The sequence below is a fragment of the Aulonocara sp. 'chitande type north' Nkhata Bay genome, linkage group LG3, assembly GCF_057382095.1.
Source record: "Aulonocara sp. 'chitande type north' Nkhata Bay isolate Kocher_YH1m ecotype deep benthic linkage group LG3, A_spYH_male_GT1.1, whole genome shotgun sequence".
Classification (NCBI taxonomy): Eukaryota; Metazoa; Chordata; class Actinopteri; order Cichliformes; family Cichlidae; genus Aulonocara; species Aulonocara sp. 'chitande type north' Nkhata Bay.
The window spans coordinates 49,823,398-49,842,585 of NC_141346.1; the positions used below are offsets into that span (position 1 = coordinate 49,823,398).

At 36.6% G+C, this 19,188-nt stretch overlaps 3 protein-coding genes across 3 annotated transcripts in view; 2 read left to right on the forward strand and 1 right to left on the reverse strand.

Moving 5' to 3' along the window:
• LOC147336026 (macrophage mannose receptor 1-like) overlaps positions 1 to 3,353 on the forward strand; it is a 62,642-nt gene extending 59,289 nt beyond the window's left edge. Inside the window, exon 14 of the mRNA XM_086286131.1 lies at positions 3,295 to 3,353. Within this exon, the coding sequence (XP_086142257.1) occupies positions 3,295 to 3,353 (59 nt within the window). The remainder of the gene's footprint in view (positions 1 to 3,294) is intronic.
• A 3,211-nt stretch (positions 3,354 to 6,564) lies between these two features.
• Positions 6,565 to 8,724, reverse strand: LOC147336028 (uncharacterized). Its single transcript, XM_086286132.1, has 4 exons — positions 8,633 to 8,724; positions 8,206 to 8,488; positions 7,469 to 8,078; positions 6,565 to 6,653 (listed from the first exon to the last, which is right to left on the reverse strand). Exons 1-4 carry the CDS (start codon positions 8,722 to 8,724, stop codon positions 6,565 to 6,567), a joined length of 1,074 nt encoding a protein of 357 aa, XP_086142258.1.
• Positions 8,725 to 10,072: 1,348 nt separating this feature from the next.
• LOC147336029 (uncharacterized) lies at positions 10,073 to 18,045 on the forward strand. Its single transcript, XM_086286133.1, has 8 exons — positions 10,073 to 10,106; positions 10,547 to 10,714; positions 10,916 to 11,146; positions 11,333 to 11,432; positions 11,803 to 12,041; positions 12,839 to 13,096; positions 13,661 to 13,918; positions 17,771 to 18,045. Exons 1-8 carry the CDS (start codon positions 10,073 to 10,075, stop codon positions 18,043 to 18,045), a joined length of 1,563 nt encoding a protein of 520 aa, XP_086142259.1.
• The last annotated feature ends 1,143 nt before the right edge of the window (positions 18,046 to 19,188 follow it).

Below are 19,188 nucleotides of genomic sequence, written 5' to 3' on the forward strand. Positions count from 1 at the left end.
AGCATCAGTGCACCAGCTGGAAATGAACCAGTGAATCACACAGTCTCATCTCTCACTGCTGGAACTCAATACACATTCACTCTCTACTCTGTGTTTGAGAACGTCAGAAGCAGTGGAGTCAGCATTACTGCAGTCACTGGTAAGTTAATGAAATTATTTAAACTGCATTACAATGTTATAACATATTTTTGAACAAAATCAACAATGAAATTATTAAGTGTTATTAAGTAGCGAGAAATCAATTCTAAACAAATTTTGAACTTACTTTATTTTTCTCATTCTTTTGTTTAGCTCCTTCAAATGCAGAAAACCTCATATCATCAGGACAAAATGAAACCAGCATCACTCTGCAGTGGAATAAAGTCAACAACAATGTCAGCTTTGTTCTCCAGTTTAATGGTACAGAGACAAGCATCAGTGCACCAGCTGGAAATGGACCATTGAATCACACAGTCTCATCTCTCACTGCTGGAACTCAATACACATTCACTCTCTACTCTGTGTTTGAGAACGTCAGAAGCAGTGGAGTCAGCATTACTGCAGTCACTGGTGAGTTAATCAATATTTTCAAACTGCATTGCAATTTTTTAACAAGTTAATGATTAAAATGAAAAATAGGTCAAACATTAGGCTTGTTAACTAGTAAAAAATCGATTCTAAAGTATTTGTGAACTTACTGCAGTCACTGGTGAGTTAATATGTTTCAAAAATAGGGTTAGGGACACTACAGTAGTGAAGCAAAAAGCTCTCGTCTACCTCTGAGCACAATTGCTGTGATTTTGCAGATCATAATATATGCTTTTGTATGATTAAGTTTTTGTAATTCAGTATTTCTTGATGTACTTGGTAACAGGTACAATCAGCAATCACTCAAACTGAATTAAATGTAGGATAAATAAAAGGAAAACTACTATTTTTGTGGGTTTTAATTTCCTTTCTGTATCACTTCTTCCTTCAGCCGCTCATCCGTATCTTTAAGCATCCTTATCCTTTAGTATTGTTCTTTTGATTTTTCATTTGATTCATTAATGCAATGCAATGTTGGATTTACACTATGAAGCCATGTCAAAGAAATATTTATTTAATTTTAAATGTTTATTTTTTTTCTTTATTTTTCTGTGTGAACACACAATAAACTCTGCTTTCTACAAAGGACCTAGTAAGTGTTTATATTTTTTGTTATTATTTTGTATTATATTTAGTTTTTATTAAAAAATATTTGTGTCTGATGAGATGAATTTCATATTTTTATCCAGTGCTTAATTTACTTCATTATGTGTCATGTGTTTGGATTAATTTGGTCAGATTTTAAACCCTAGGAACTAGTTTAAATTTAATCCTAATATTAATCCTAATATTAAAATGAAAGAAGACACTGTTATGTAGAAAATGTCATAATAAAATGTCAGATAAAAATGTTCTCGGTAAACAAAGAGGCATTTGAATACTAGAAATTTTTCTCCAAATTTCTTCTAAATAAATTTTTCATAAATAATAATATCTGTAACATCAAATTGGAATGGGTTATGTAGGTATAGTATAGCTTTCGTGTACTGTAATGAAGTCACACTGACTATTTCATGTTATTATTTCAAGTAACTTGTTTTTATTTATGTGAACAGATTATGTTGTTGGAATGAAGATCAAATTAAGGTCATTTGTTCAGCTGTCAGACTTGGATATACAGGATAAGATGAAGGAGGTGAGATTTCCCTGTGTTTGATTTTCTTTTTTATCAGCTTTCTAAAATTTACTTTTAAGTAGTCTTTAGAATTTTTTGTCTAGTGGTAACATTAACATTTTCTCTATTACGTGCGTGGGTGACGTTTTTTGTTGTTGTTGTCCCAATCTAGTTTTTCAGACAATATGGATTATTGCCACAGTTTTCATTCCTCAAGGTTAAGCCTGTTCAGCCATGACACCAGAGGAGAAGACGTGAGATTAAGTGACTGGATCTGTACTGTTATAGAAAAATTATATTTTTAATTACTTTCCCTAAACAGAATCAAAAATAAATAAATAAATTCTTTTTTGGGGGGTATAACTGGGAAAGAGCATTGTACATCTTTATCCTTTGTACCTTAACAGTAGAAGAGGTCATGATTTAGATGTGTCACCACTTTGCCATTGTCTATTAAATTGGTTGGGAATTTGGTTATAAGCTTCACTGTTCTCTATGGTCTGAGAGAGTACAAACAGAGCTCTATCTTATTTAACCCAGCCAAAGGGAAATATACAAATAGATCCAGGCTAGTTATGAAAGAACCTGCAATCCATCCACACCAAAATATTTGCCAAAGATGGGTCTGTTTTACTTACTTTTACCTTAAATTTTATTCTGATCTATGGGAAACCTCTTTTAAAATTATCAGTAAGCACTGTTAAATAACAGCAAAAGACTGAAAGATGAGCCATCTGAAATGTAGTCATTCCTTGGACTACAAGATTCAAGATTCTTTATTTGTCACATGCATAGTTATACGAGTACAACACACAGTGAATGTGCCCTGAAACACTCCTAGACTGTGCAAAAAGAGAACATTATATACAGTAAGTGAATATGTACAATAAATGTACAATAAAGGATAAAGTTTAAAAAACTTTGCAATGGATAAATTAATACACTGTGCCTTTCTAAACTTTTCACTAATGGATTGTGCACTGATCATCCTCGTGCTCAAAGGTCAGTTGTCTTTCATTTCTACCTGGCTACATCTGGGGAAATGGTTTATGTTTCAGACATTTAATTCAGTCCTGTTTAAGGGTGCGCATTCATGTTGCACAATTCTGTGAAAGTATAATATATTCAATTATCAGTCAACACAGAATTGTTTAGGAGACAGACTTGTCCTTTTTGGTGTAAGTACATGTGTAAATGTGTAAATATTCAAGAAAACTTTGACAAGTGTAAATAATCACAATAATCAGTAAATATCTCCTTACAAAACCGCAGTATACAGTTGGTGTAATCAGATCCAGAAGATTGGGTCTAAAAACTTAACTGTTGGAAATTCCAGCAGAGGCACCACAGAGATCAGCCACTGCCCAAATTGTGACAATACAAATTGGTCTTGTATTTTTTTTCCTCTCTATAGCTTTTTCTCTGCAAAGTTTTGCAAAGTTTTTGATTTCCACTCAACACAGAATACAGAGAAAGCGCATATTCAAGCATGGTTGCTCCCATTCCCTTTCCAACCATTCTCCTCACAAAGATCAGCTCAAGGTAGGTTAATTAGATAAATATAATTCAAGTGATTGAGTATAAATCTACATTAGTGTGAATTGCTCTTACAGGTTACACCCCTGGCTTCCAAGCCAATAAATTTAACCCAGCTGTTTACCAAGTCCACTAATCTAGAGAGGACCTGAACAGGTGTAGCTGGTAGGACAACAGGCTTGCGAGGCTATTCCCGCTTTGTTTTTATCAGCAGGAACAGGGTAGACACCAGGAGGGCTTCCGTTATAGGGGTGTTCATGCAGAAAAGTTTTGTGAAATCCTACCACAAAACTTCTGAAACTGAACTGATTATTTTAGGAGCATTGGTTAGTGATGTCTTGAGCCAAACTCATCAGTACCACTTTGTGAGCACCTCAGATGGACAGAGATACGCTGACCTGGTGACCATAGAACACAGCTGACCTTGATGCTGTCAGAAGCATTGCAAAAAATACGAATTCTTATATGAGTACTGCTCAGAGTTTCTGCAGTGAGAATAATGGTCATCTAGCCAGGTACAGATTCCACTATTGAAGATTTAGAGGCACAACAAACAGACTACCCCAGGGCTTTTAGTTTTCTGTTTATGAACTCAGAGCTATGAAATGTTGACACAGTTACTTTTAACCACTGACTACAAATAACCACTGTGGGTAATTTATCATACACCATTGATCTTTTGAATGAAAACTGACTCATTTTGCAATAGGAAGGGATATTGATTCATCTGTTTTGGAGAGTGTCCTGTATATTTTGAACAGTAATTTGGGAAATTAAAGAATTACTCCACACTTGCTGGGATTTGCAATTTGACTGTGATTAGGCTTACATTTCTTTTTTACTAAAGATTTTATTTGTTGATATTCTAAAAATCATATCTTGTTAATCCCATACTGCATAACTAATCTGTCAAACAGAATAAAGTCTGTTCCATCAAATATATGTTCCAGGTATTTAATTCTTTTACAACTCCAATCTGGAAAGGTAATCTTATTATTGTTCTGTAGTATGTCAGGTGGGTGTACGTTTGCATGGGATTAAAGAAGACTTTTAGAAATGCCCACCGTGCTAAGAGGAGTTGATGTTGATGCATACATGTTGTCTGATATTTAAGCTAATGAATGGTAGGTCCGAAATCTCTATATTATTGCATATAGTAGCGTGTAGCCATGTCTGTTTCTCCCAGGGTCCCAGTGTAAAGTCCATGTGTCTCACTCTGTGTGTTTCCTGTTTGATTTTGACCGTCTCTCATCCCGTCTACAATGTGCTGAGTTTTGCTTCTTCTTGTGTCATAAAGTCTATTCATCACTGGTCAGATGTTTTGCTTCATTAATACTCAAAGTTTAGAGTACATTATGGAGAAACATGTTGGATTTTGAAAGGTTATAAACAAAAATATTAATCTCCTGGAATCTTTTTTTAGTTTAAATATTATATGTAAAAATATAAGATTAAAGACAGATATACATATATTTGTAAGAATAATTCCTGTTTAAAGGGGACATGAAAAGCTATACACATAAAAGCTCATTTACACCACTCATCCCTGCTCTCAAAAACTGACATAGATGTAACTCTGTCTGTAAAGCTGAATTTAGAAATAAGTGCGTAAAGTTTTAAACGTGACGTCATGTGGTTGGTCGGTTGCGGCTAATAGACTTAACATTGGTTTATGTTCATAATGACACCAATGTGATCAACCAACCAATCACCTGTCCCGCCCTAAAGCCCACTTCTATGTTGAAGAGGGAAACAAAGAAAAGGTTCTTCCAAGGACCATGGGTGGGCAAATAACCTGAAGTTTCCAGTGTATTTGTACTGGTTGGCCAGTGCCACTTCCTATCATGAAGTGTTAGAAGTGTTTAATGTCCCACGACCATAGTCTATGATGTTGTACAGCTGGTGTGGCAGAATTATAGACATGTACAAGAGTTTAGTCTATCTTTTTGCCACAGGTGAGCTGGAGAAGCCTGTTAGTTATCCTAAACAGATGCCTTGTAAGATGCCATGTCACACAAAGACTAAATAACCTGCTTTATTCTTGTAGGACTGAGAACTGCTTGTGACTACATATTTTACCCAGAAGGAACCTGTTACTGCATAAAGAAATAACACAGCCCTATGTCATGTGACCTAAAAAAAGGCTAGACACAGGGACAATAGAGGTTGACCTTGAACAAACTGTCATTGTATGAAAGCAGTGAAGCAAAAAAAGATAAGGCAGAAAAAATGTTTTAGATTTTTCTGTCCTGATACCGGTGCCAAGTTACAGAACATTTTGTTATACTTTTGCATTGCTATACACGCAAGAATGCTCTTTAAAGAGTCCAGCAGTAGCTGTGCACTGATAAACCTTGACAGCATACCAACAGAGGCATTTGGAGTGTTTCTTTTTCTTAGACATAGTAATGATATAACATATTTTACTTCAACCTTTACTGAGGACCCAGCTGGGTTGAGGTTTGGACTTGGAATGAGTCACTGGAACCACTTCAATTTTTTATTTTTCCACAATTCTAATATAGATTTTGGATGTAGAAGAACATGAAAGATCTTTCTGTCAGTCAGATCATTCTTGTTTGCAATAATAGTTTTGTTTGTCTTTTTTCTGACTGTGCTTTTATGATATTGAGGTAATACATTTTAAAATGTACTTTAACCATTTAAAATACTACAGAACGGTGTTGCTAATAGAGATGGGAAAGGCAAACTAGTTCCTGACTGTTGCACACTGCAAAAGAGTAATGTTCAAACCATGGCAGAGACTGATGTTTTGCACTTCAGAGTCTCTGTCTTGTGTTTAGTTCCCATAGTGATTGGTTTGCATTTCTAAATGTAGTGTACAAAAACAGCAAGACTTCCTACACAAAAGTTGGATTTTTAAAAAATACAAACTTGAAAGTAAAATCTGCACAGCTATCAGAAGGTCTGCAAACATTTGGGAGACAGGGTACAAGTGAAATGTAACGATCATTTTACATGGTACCACTTTATCAGTCAAATTCACATGAGTAGTGTTTTTGTGCCAGTGATCCATGACAGTATATTAACGGATTGGATTTATATAGCGCTTTTCAAGGCACCCAAAGCGCTTTACAATTACATCATTCATTCACTCTCACATTCACACACTGGTGGAGGCAAGCTACAGTTGTAGCCACAGCTGCCCTGGGGCAGACTGACAGAAGCGAGGCTGCCATATCGCGCCCAAGGACACAACGACCGGCAACCTTCCGGTTACATATGCGCTTCCCAACCCCCAGCGCCACGGTCGCCCCCCAGTATAGATATAAGCAGATTCTATCTATGGTGAAACGAAGTTGAAGACTGCCAATAAATCTGGATGTTCATGAACAACCAGATTCCTTTGCAAACAGGTTTAAGAGGTTTATTAGAAACTCAACCGGTGCAGAGGAAGGGTAAGGCAAGCTCCAGGCTGAATAGAGAGAAGCACATCCAAGAGTTGGCAGGCAAGTGACAGTGGCAAGCAAAGTCCTCCAGACTCAGAGCAATTTCTGACAGTATAGATATGCCTGGTGTTTCCCACAACTATAGCTGAGCAATCAGGCAAGGTATGGAGGAATCGGCTAATCTTTAAAAGGACAAAAGGATGATGAATGACACTATTTGACAATTACTGTGAAGTGGAGTGGAGCAAAAATGCAGGACGTTAGATTTTATCATACTAAAAACAAAAGTTCCCATGTGTTCAGTTAGGCAGTGCCATTGCTCCTGTTAACAAGTTCTTCCTCTTAAAACTCATTTTACAGTAGAATACACTAAAAATTAAAGAATTTACAGTTTTTCTCGATTGCTAAAACACATTTCTTGAAACTACGCCTCATATCCTCACAACAGTAAACACAAATCCATAACATCTCACTCAATTTCCCAAACATCCTATTTCCAGGTCAAAATGAAGCTCTACACCCAAAACTATTCACTCCTGCTGAAAAACCAAACTTTGCCCTCAGACATCAAACACAAGCCCTCAAAAACACACACACTACAATAGAGTTTTGCACACTGGTACAATTAATTCAAAACAATAGTTCCAAAACAAATAGGTTGCTTATGGTTCTCCCCTTCAAAACCCTTGTCACATGATAAACACAAAAGACGCAACCAATGTATGTACAGTGGCACATTGTCATTCATGTACTATACAGTACAACACACACCAGAAACATTATCCCACCTCAGCATCTTGTCTTTGGTCTGGGTCAGGCCAGAGAATCTCATCCACATCACAGGCTATATTGGCCCTGGCCAGGCAGCGGGGGTAAAATCCTCTTGCATGCCTGATCCACCCCTGGCATGCATCTACTGATATGTCTAGGCAGGCCTCTTCCATGGCCTGAAGGAGGTGAACACGGACATAAGGTTCTCGGTCATACACTTTCCACCGCCATGCCGAAAATAACTCCTCTATCGGGTTTAGAAAGGGAGAGTATGCAGGCAGAAAGATATTAGAAAACCTTGGGTTATTGGTAAACCAGTCACGAACCAGAGCAGCGCGATGGAAGCTGACGTTATCCCACACAACAACGTAGTGAGGCTGCTCTGGCTGTGCTGGTTCCCTGTAGTCCAGCTGGAACATATGTTGTCTTAAACCATCAAGAAAAGCAAGGAGAAGCATAGTGTTATAGGGTCCTAGTACGGCATGGCGGTGGAGTACCCCTCGTTGGCTGATGGCTGCGCACATAGTGACATTCCCCCCACGCTGACCAGGGACATTTACAATAGCCCGATGGCCAATTATGTTCCTCCCCCTTTTCCTTCTTTTGGTCAGGTTAAAACCTGCCTCATCCACAAAGATTATTTCATGGGGAACAGGCCGTCCTTCAATCTCAAAGATTCTCTGCAAGACACATAACACAGTAGAGTCAGTCGGTACCCTGAACCACAGTTCAAGAGTGCTGAAATGGCAGCATAAACTGCCATGCTGTGATGGTACACAATACTTTATACAGTATCAAAACTCATACCTGAACATATTCCACACGTTGGTTTTTCACTCTGTCAGAGTTTCGTTCGAAAGGGACTCGGTATGCCTGTTTCATCCGGAATTGATTCTTTCGGAGGATGCGGTCAATTGTGGAGAGGCTGACGGCATTTATGCCTCGAAAAAGATGATCATCCTCAATCACTCTCCTTTGAATCTCTTGCAGGCGGATTACATTATTTGCAATTACCATGTTTACAAGTTCCCTCTCTTGCTCCTCCGACAAAAGCCTTAACCTGCCTCCACCAGGTGGTCGTCTCTGTGTGCTACAAAAATAGAAGCACTCATTACTGTAACTGTCACACATTCATTTTACAGGCAAATAATGGAAACATACTGAAACTCAAGACACATAAGTTCAGTAACTTAAACGTTACTGTACAAAGCAGTCTTACTGCAAGTACACCTACCTGTTTTCCTCCCTGAAGGTTCTGATGATGGAGGCAACAGTGAAGCGACTCAAATTTGGTTGTACTCGTTGCCCAGCCTCCCTCATAGTCATCCCATGGACAAGGACATGGTCAACTAAAGTGGCTCGAATTTCATCCGAGACTGACTGTCTTCTTGCCCTTGCTCTTCCCCTTCCTTGTCGCCGTCGTTCTCCACCTCCACCTCCTTCACCACGTCCTCCTCCTCCTCCACCTCTCCCTCCTCCTCCACCACCTTCCTGTTGTCCTAGACCACCTCCTCCTCCTCTTCCACCACGTCCTCCTCTTTCACCATGTCCTCTTCCTCCACCACGTCCTCCTCCTTCACCATGTCCTCTTTCTCCACCACGTCCTCTTCCTTTGCATCTCTTTGGATCCATTGTTTCAAACCTGAATGAGCTGACTTTGGCCCTTTTATCTATCCATCGCAGGTTCTGATTGGTGTGTGCTAAATTTTGACTCCTAGTGTTTCCACCTGGTTAATTGTGTGCTAATTGAGCTCAAGCTGTGCTGACTTAAGTTAACATTATTGCATGCTAGTGCTTTCTAAATGACTACATGGTGTAAGCACTGTAAAATGTAGGGATTTGTGTGTAGAGTTTTGCAGTAACAGTTCACAAAATTTGAGTCATGTGTCAAAGCAGGGAATAGTGTTTATAGTTCAGGGAAATGGGTGAGCTTTTTGAACAATAGCGTTACGGTTTTGCAATTTTAGTTTAGAGGCCTGGTTACAGTGTTTAAGCAATCGAGAAAAACTGTAATTCCCACAAAATTAGACTGAAAGCACAAAACAAAATCTTTAGGAATTTGTGGCAAAAGAATGAGCAAAATAACTGCAAAATGACTCTGCTTATGCAATTTTTGATGCTTTTCAGTGAAAATGTAGTGAAGCAATGTTAATCCATTTAAACATTCATGATAAAAGCTACTCAAAGCATTCATAAAAGTCAACCAGTGATACAGCAGGTAAAATAAGTATCAAACAGGCCACCAATTTTCAAATTAAATATATTTCTAAAGATACACTGGATATGCAAAAAATGTGTACACTTTGCTTTGGAAAGAAATTGTATTTCCTGTGACCAGTGCAGTAAAGAATAAGGCTAGATGTTTTTAGATTTTACTTTCTGTTACTGGCATGGAGCGATTCAGCACAAAGAATTCTCTTTTACTTCCTTAAATCTTATCTATGCTGTTCACATGATCTTTAAATACTCACTGAGCAATGGTAAGACTTTAAACAAGTTTTTCGACAGGTTAGTGCTAAGCAGCATGCACACTTAGAAACATCTGAAGTACGGGGAGTTAAAATAGTGGTAAGAACAATCTATATCCACTTTATTTATCCATTCCAAAATATGGCTGAATGAGCTAATAATGTAACTAATTACACTGTTTTTCATCTTTTCTTAGTTGTAACTCATGGATTATACGGTGATCATCTTTGTGTTGATAGGTTGGTGCATCTTTTTGATTAATCCTGTTTGTACTTTTGTTTGTTCTGAACAATTACAGCTCCAGAAACCTATATACACAGGGATTTTTGTATAAACCCTAAATATGGGGGGGAAGAAAAAAAACAGTTGTGAATGTTGTTCTCCTGTAGAGTGTATTTTATTTAAGTTAAGATTTTGTCACTGAACAAAAGGGTAAGCATGAATACAAAAGAAAAGATGAAAGCTATAAATTCATGATAATATCTATATATTAACAATATGAATCAATAATAGCACTTTGCAAAGAGATTTTTGATTTATTTTATTTGATTGTTTGTTTGTTTTTTGCTTAAAAGTTGCTGCCAAACAAAAATGTCACAAAGGAGAACAAAGTTCTGTGAAACCTTACAGTAATGTTAAATTGAACACTACCAAAATAAAAGACAATGCTTTATTTCAGGAGCGCTGGTTAATGGTACATTTGGTCAAACTCATCAGTACTACTATGTGAGCACCTCACTGAACTGGACGGAGGCACAGAGCCACTGCAGAGATGTCTACACTGACCTGGCCACCATAGAAAGCACAGCTGACATTAATGCTGTCAGAAGCATTGCAACAAACACAAGTAAGCTCTTAAAACTAGTGTTATAAATGTAACATATATGACTATACATATAAAACAAACTCCCAACATCTTGAGAAATCTAAATGGATTACATAAAACTAAAAAATTATATACTTTGGCTTGTTAAAGAAGAACAACAGTTTGTGGTTATTTCTGAATTGAAAAGTCTTGTTTTTATTTAATGAACATCTTTTTGAACAGATAAGGCATGGATAGGTCTCCATGATGACCTGGAAAACAGTTGGAGATGGTCCCTAAATGACAGCAGCTTCTACGGTCAAGGAGAGACAACATTTAGAAACTGGTACGCTAATGAGCCCAACAATCTTAATGGACAGCAATACTGTGTGGCACTTTTAAGTGGGAGTCCATACAATGGTACATGGGATGACCGTGAGTGTGACGACATCCTAAACTTTGTGTGCTATAATGGTAAGTTTATAAGAATTATACATAATATTTTTGATGGTTTGCACAAGAAATGTTTTTTCGCCACAATTGTGAAAACATCTATAATTAGATCACTTTTTTTTCTCAATGAACACAACACTTATTAGAGATTTTACAGATATCCATTCTGACATGTTGTATTTCTTCTCTTCTTCCATATATTTCCAGGTACAATAAATGGTCAAGAATCCTTTGTTAAGGTTAATTTGCCTATGAACTGGACTGATGCTCAGAGTTTCTGCAGGAACAATTATGTTGATCTACCCAGGTACAGGATTCATCCATCGCTATTGACGACTACAAGAAATAATATTAGTTTCTAAGATTATGAAGTCATGAAAATGAGATGCAGACACGATGGCCTTTTCATTCATTTCAATTGAGGTTGCACTACACATTCAATGATGTCTCTTTACCTACAAGATGTAAATGTTGAATTATTAAAATTAATTTATCATAAAGTGTTTAACTTTCAGTGTGTCACTAAATCCTTGAATTGTCACATAAGGTACTATGTTTCCAAAAGAACATAATAAGATACATAAGTGATGAAAAATAAGTGTGTGAAACTATATGTTAGATGCTTAGATGTCTATTGTTTAAACTCTGTATTCAAAGTTCTGCATGCCTTCTTACAGTATACGAAATCAGACAGAAAATGACAAGATCAAAGTCACAGCAAATGGAAGCTTTGTGTGGATTGGTCTGTATCGGCAAAAGGTGTGGTCTGATGGGAGTGACTCTCTGTTTCAATTCTGGGCCACTGGGCAACCAGACTCTGGAAATGAGCAGTGTGTTGCTGCAGATTTCAGTGACTCAGGACGATGGTTGGATGAATTGTGCTCCAACAGCTTTTCATCAATCTGTTTTACGACAAGTAATAGATCTAATTTCTACTCTCACATCCTACATAGATGTTAAGTTCTGCATAAAAAAATTTAAAAATGTACTTATTGTTGTTACTTTTTGTTTATGCGAAGCCAAGATCCCAGCTAAATATAGTGAAAATACAGTATACAGATTTTATTATATAAGATTATATAAAAATAAAGGCACTAACCACATGTCTTAAATTATTATTAATGAGGAATATCATCTGCTGTGAGTATGCAAGTGGCAAGAACTTAGGTACAAGTGTAAATTAAAAACTGATTCAAAAGTGTATTTTAACTTAAATGGTTATGTCAGTCAATACTTCAAAGAATTGCTTACTTTTTACTGCATTGTCTTTGAAATCATTAATGGGCAAAATAAATGTTGTGACTTTCTATGATTTCTGCCATGACAGTAATGTTCAGTCTAACAGGACAAACGGAAACCAGCATCACTCTGCAGTGGAATAAAGTCAACAACAATGTCAGCTTTGTTCTCCAGTTTAATGGTACAGAGACAAGCATCAGTGCACCAGCTGGAAATGGACCAGTAATTCACACTGTCTCATCTCTCACTGCTGGAACTCAATACACATTCACTCTCTACTCTGTGTTTGAGAACGTCAGAAGCAGTGGAGTCAGCATTACTGCAGTCACTGGTGAGTTAATCGGTTGATTTAAACTGCAATACAATGTTTTCACAAATAATTCAAGAATATAATGTTTTACTGTTTTTAACTAGTTAGAAATCAACTTTGAAGAATTTTTGAAACTTACTTTATTTTCTCATTTTTCCATTTAGCTCCTTCAAATGCACAAAACCTCATATCATCAGGACAAAATGAAACCAGCATCACTCTGCAGTGGAATAAAGTCGACAACAATGTCAGCTTTGTTCTCCAGTTTAATGGTACAGAGACAAGCATCAGTGCACCAGCTGGAAATGGACCAGTAATTCACACTGTCTCATCTCTCACTGCTGGAACTCAATACACATTCACTCTCTACTCTGTGTTTGAGAACGTCAGAAGCAGTGGAGTCAGCATTACTGCAGTCACTGGTGACTTAATCAATTGATTTAAAATGCAATTCAATGTTTTCACAAACTACTGATAATAATTCAACAGTATAATTTTTGACTGTTTTTAACTAGTGAGAAATCAATTTTGAAGAATTTTTGAAACTTACTTTATTTTCTCATTTTTCCATTTAGCTCCTTCAAATGCACAAAACCTCATATCATCAGGACAAAATGAAACCAGCATCACTCTGCAGTGGAATAAAGTCAACAACAATGTCAGCTTTGTTCTCCAGTTTAATGGTACAGAGACAAGCATCAGTGCACCAGCTGGAAATGGACCAGTGAATCAAACAGTCTCAGCTCTCACTGCTGCAACTCAATACACATTCACTCTCTACTCTGTGTTTGAGAACGTCAGAAGCAGTGGAGTCAGCATTACTGCAGTCACTGGTAAGTTAATCAATTGATTTAAACTGCAATACAATGTTGTCACAAACTACTGATAATAATTCAACAGTATAATTTTTTACTGTTTTTAACTAGTGAGAAATCAATTTTGAAGAATTTTTGAAACTTACTTTATTTTCTCATTTTTCCATTTAGCTCCTTCAAATGCACAAAACCTCATATCATCAGGACAAAATGAAACCAGCATCACTCTGCAGTGGAATAAAGTCAACAACAATGTCAGCTTTGTTCTCCAGTTTAATGGTACAGAGACAAGCATCAGTGCACCAGCTGGAAATGGACCAGTGAATCAAACAGTCTCATCTCTCACTGCTGGAACTCAATACACATTCACTCTCTACTCTGTGTTTGAGAACGTCAGAAGCAGTGGAGTCAGCATTACTGCAGTCACTGGTGAGTTAATCAATTGATTTAAACTGCAATACAATATTTTCACAAACTACTGATAATAATTCAACAGTATAATTTTTTACTGTTTTTAACTAGTTAGAAATCAATTTTGAAGAATTTTTGAAACTTACTTTATTTTCTCATTTTTCCATTTAGCTCCTTCAAATGCACAAAACCTCATATCATCAGGACAAAATGAAACCAGCATCACTCTGCAGTGGAATAAAGTCAACAACAATGTCAGCTTTGTTCTCCAGTTTAATGGTACAGAGACAAGCATCAGTGCACCAGCTGGAAATGGACCAGTGAATCAAACAGTCTCATCTCTCACTGCTGGAACTCAATACACATTCACTCTCTACTCTGTGTTTGAGAACGTCAGAAGCAGTGGAGTCAGCATTACTGCAGTAACTGGTAAGATAATCAATTGATTTAAACTGCAATACAATGTTTTCACAAACTACTGATAATAATTCAACAGTATAATTTTTTACTGTTTTTAACTAGTGAGAAATCAATTTGGAACAATTTTTGAAACTTACTTTATTTTCTCATTTTTCCATTTAGCTCCTTCAAATGCACAAAACCTCATATCATCAGGACAAAATGAAACCAGCATCACTCTGCAGTGGAATAAAGTCAACAACAATGTCAGCTTTGTTCTCCAGTTTAATGGTACAGAGACAAGCATCAGTGCACCAGCTGGAAATGGACCAGTGAATCAAACAGTCTCATCTCTCACTGCTGGAACTCAATACACATTCACTCTCTACTCTGTGTTTGAGAACGTCAGAAGCAGTGGAGTCAGCATTACTGCAGTCACTGGTGAGTTAATCAATTGATTTAAACTGCAATACAATATTTTCACAAACTACTGATAATAATTCAACAGTATAATTTTTGACTGTTTTTAACTAGTGAGAAATCAATTTTGAAGAATTTTTGAAACTTACTTTATTTTCTCATTTTTCCATTTAGCTCCTTCAAATGCACAAAACCTCATATCATCAGGACAAAATGAAACCAGCATCACTCTGCAGTGGAATAAAGTCAACAACAATGTCAGCTTTGTTCTCCAGTTTAATGGTACAGAGACAAGCATCAGTGCACCAGCTGGAAATGGACCAGTGAATCAAACAGTCTCATCTCTCACTGCTGGAACTCAATACACATTCACTCTCTACTCTGTGTTTGAGAACGTCAGAAGCAGTGGAGTCAGCATTACTGCAGTCACTGGTGAGTTAATCAATTGATTTAAACTGCAATACAATATTTTCACAAACTACTGATAATAATTCAACAGTATAATTTTTTACTGTTTTTAACTAGTTAGAAATCAATTTTGAAGAATTTTTGAAACTTACTTTATTTTCTCATTTTTCCATTTAGCTCCTTCAAATGCACAAAACCTCATATCATCAGGACAAAATGAAACCAGCATCACTCTGCAGTGGAATAAAGTCAACAACAATGTCAGCTTTGTTCTCCAGTTTAATGGTACAGAGACGAGCATCAGTGCACCAGCTGGAAATGGACCAGTGAATCAAACAGTCTCATCTCTCACTGCTGGAACTCAATACACATTCACTCTCTACTCTGTGTTTGAGAACGTCAGAAGCAGTGGAGTCAGCATTACTACAGTCACTGGTGAGTTAATCAATTGATTTAAACTGCAATAAAATGTTTTCACAAACTACTGATAATAATTCAACAGTATAATTTTCTATTGTTTTTAACTAGTGAGAAATCAATTTTGAAGAATTTTTGAAACTTACTTTATTTTCTCATTTTTCCATTTAGCTCCTTCAAATGCACAAAACCTCATATCATCAGGACAAAATGAAACCAGCATCACTCTGCAGTGGAATAAAGTCAACAACAATGTCAGCTTTGTTCTCCAGTTTAATGGTACAGAGACAAGCATCAGTGCACCAGCTGGAAATGGACCAGTGAATCAAACAGTCTCATCTCTCACTGCTGGAACTCAATACACATTCACTCTCTACTCTGTGTTTGAGAACGTCAGAAGCAGTGGAGTCAGCATTACTGCAGTCACTGGTGAGTTAATCAATTGATTTAAACTGCAATACAATGTTTTCACAAACTACTGATAATAATTCAACAGTATAATTTTTGACTGTTTTTAACTAGTGAGAAATCAATTTTGAAGAATTTTTGAAACTTACTTTATTTTCTCATTTTTCCATTTAGCTCCTTCAAATGCACAAAACCTCATATCATCAGGACAAAATGAAACCAGCATCACTCTGCAGTGGAATAAAGTCAACAACAATGTCAGCTTTGTTCTCCAGTTTAATGGTACAGAGACAAGCATCAGTGCACCAGCTGGAAATGGACCAGTGAATCAAACAGTCTCATCTCTCACTGCTGGAACTCAATACACATTCACTCTCTACTCTGTGTTTGAGAACGTCAGAAGCAGTGGAGTCAGCATTACTACAGTCGCTGGTGAGTTAATCAATTGATTTAAACTGCAATAAAATGTTTTCACAAACTACTGATAATAATTCAACAGTATAATTTTCTATTGTTTTTAACTAGTGAGAAATCAATTTTGAAGAATTTTTGAAACTTACTTTATTTTCTCATTTTTCCATTTAGCTCCTTCAAATGCACAAAACCTCATATCATCAGGACAAAATGAAACCAGCATCACTCTGCAGTGGAATAAAGTCAACAACAATGTCAGCTTTGTTCTCCAGTTTAATGGTACAGAGACAAGCATCAGTGCACCAGCTGGAAATGGACCAGTGAATCACACAGTCTCATCTCTCACTGCTGGAACTCAATACACATTCACTCTCTACTCTGTGTTTGAGAACATCAGAAGCAGTGGAGTCAGCATTACTACAGTCACTGGTGAGTTAATCAATTGATTTAAACTGCAATAAAATGTTTTCACAAACTACTGATAATAATTCAACAGTATAATTTTCTATTGTTTTTAACTAGTGAGAAATATATTTTGAAGAATTTTTGAAACTTACTTTATTTTCTCATTTTTCCATTTAGCTCCTTCAAATGCACAAAACCTCATATCATCAGGACAAAATGAAACCAGCATCACTCTGCAGTGGAATAAAGTCAACAACAATGTCAGCTTTGTTCTCCAGTTTAATGGTACAGAGACAAGCATCAGTGCACCAGCTGGAAATGGACCAGTGAATCAAACAGTCTCATCTCTCACTGCTGGAACTCAATACACATTCACTCTCTACTCTGTGTTTGAGAACGTCAGAAGCAGTGGAGTCAGCATTACTGCAGTCACTGGTGAGTTAATCAATTGATTTAAAATGCAATTCAATGTTTTCACAAACTACTGATAATAATTCAACAGTATAATTTTTGACTGTTTTTAACTAGTGAGAAATCAATTTTGAAGAATTTTTGAAACTTACTTTATTTTCTCATTTTTCCATTTAGCTCCTTCAAATGCACAAAACCTCATATCATCAGGACAAAATGAAACCAGCATCACTCTGCAGTGGAATAAAGTCAACAACAATGTCAGCTTTGTTCTCCAGTTTAATGGTACAGAGACAAGCATCAGTGCACCAGCTGGAAATGGACCAGTGAATCAAACAGTCTCATCTCTCACTGCTGGAACTCAATACACATTCACTCTCTACTCTGTGTTTGAGAACGTCAGAAGCAGTGGAGTCAGCATTACTGCAGTCACTGGTGAGTTAATCAATTGATTTAAACTGCAATACAATATTTTCACAAACTACTGATAATAATTCAACAGTATAATTTTTTACTGTTTTTAACTAGTTAGAAATCAATTTTGAAGAATTTTTGAAACTTACTTTATTTTCTCATTTTTCCATTTAGCTCCTTCAAATGCACAAAACCTCATATCATCAGGACAAAATGAAACCAGCATCACTCTGCAGTGGAATAAAGTCAACAACAATGTCAGCTTTGTTCTCCAGTTTAATGGTACAGAGACAAGCATCAGTGCACCAGCTGGAAATGGACCAGTGAATCAAACAGTCTCATCTCTCACTGCTGGAACTCAATACACATTCACTCTCTACTCTGTGTTTGAGAACGTCAGAAGCAGTGGAGTCAGCATTACTGCAGTCACTGGTAAGTTAATCAATTGATTTAAACTGCAATACAATGTTGTCACAAACTACTGATAATAATTCAACAGTATAATTTTTGACTGTTTTTAACTAGTGAGAAATCAATTTGGAACAATTTTTGAAACTTACTTTATTTTCTCATTTTTCCATTTAGCTCCTTCAAATGCACAAAACCTCATATCATCAGGACAAAATGAAACCAGCATCACTCTGCAGTGGAATAAAGTCAACAACAATGTCAGCTTTGTTCTCCAGTTTAATGGTACAGAGACAAGCATCAGTGCACCAGCTGGAAATGGACCAGTGAATCAAACAGTCTCATCTCTCACTGCTGGAACTCAATACACATTCACTCTCTACTCTGTGTTTGAGAACGTCAGAAGCAGTGGAGTCAGCATTACTGCAGTCACTGGTAAGTTAATCAATTGATTTAAACTGCAATACAATGTTGTCACAAACTACTGATAATAATTCAACAGTATAATTTTTGACTGTTTTTAACTAGTGAGAAATCAATTTTGAAGAATTTTTGAAACTTACTTTATTTTCTCATTTTTCCATTTAGCTCCTTCAAATGCACAAAACCTCATATCATCAGGACAAAATGAAACCAGCATCACTCTGCAGTGGAATAAAGTCAACAACAATGTCAGCTTTGTTCTCCAGTTTAATGGTACAGAGACAAGCATCAGTGCACCAGCTGGAAATGGACCAGTGAATCAAACAGTCTCATCTCTCACTGCTGGAACTCAATACACATTCACTCTCTACTCTGTGTTTGAGAACGTCAGAAGCAGTGGAGTCAGCATTACTGCAGTCACTGGTGACTTAATCAATTGATTTAAAATGTAATTCAATGTTTTCACAAACTACTGATAATAATTCAACAGTATAATTTTTGACTGTTTTTAACTAGTGAGAAATCAATTTTGAAGAATTTTTGAAACTTACTTTATTTTCTCATTTTTCCATTTAGCTCCTTCAAATGCACAAAACCTCATATCATCAGGACAAAATGAAACCAGCATCACTCTGCAGTGGAATAAAGTCAACAACAATGTCAGCTTTGTTCTCCAGTTTAATGGTACAGAGACAAGCATCAGTGCACCAGCTGGAAATGGACCAGTGAATCAAACAGTCTCATCTCTCACTGCTGGAACT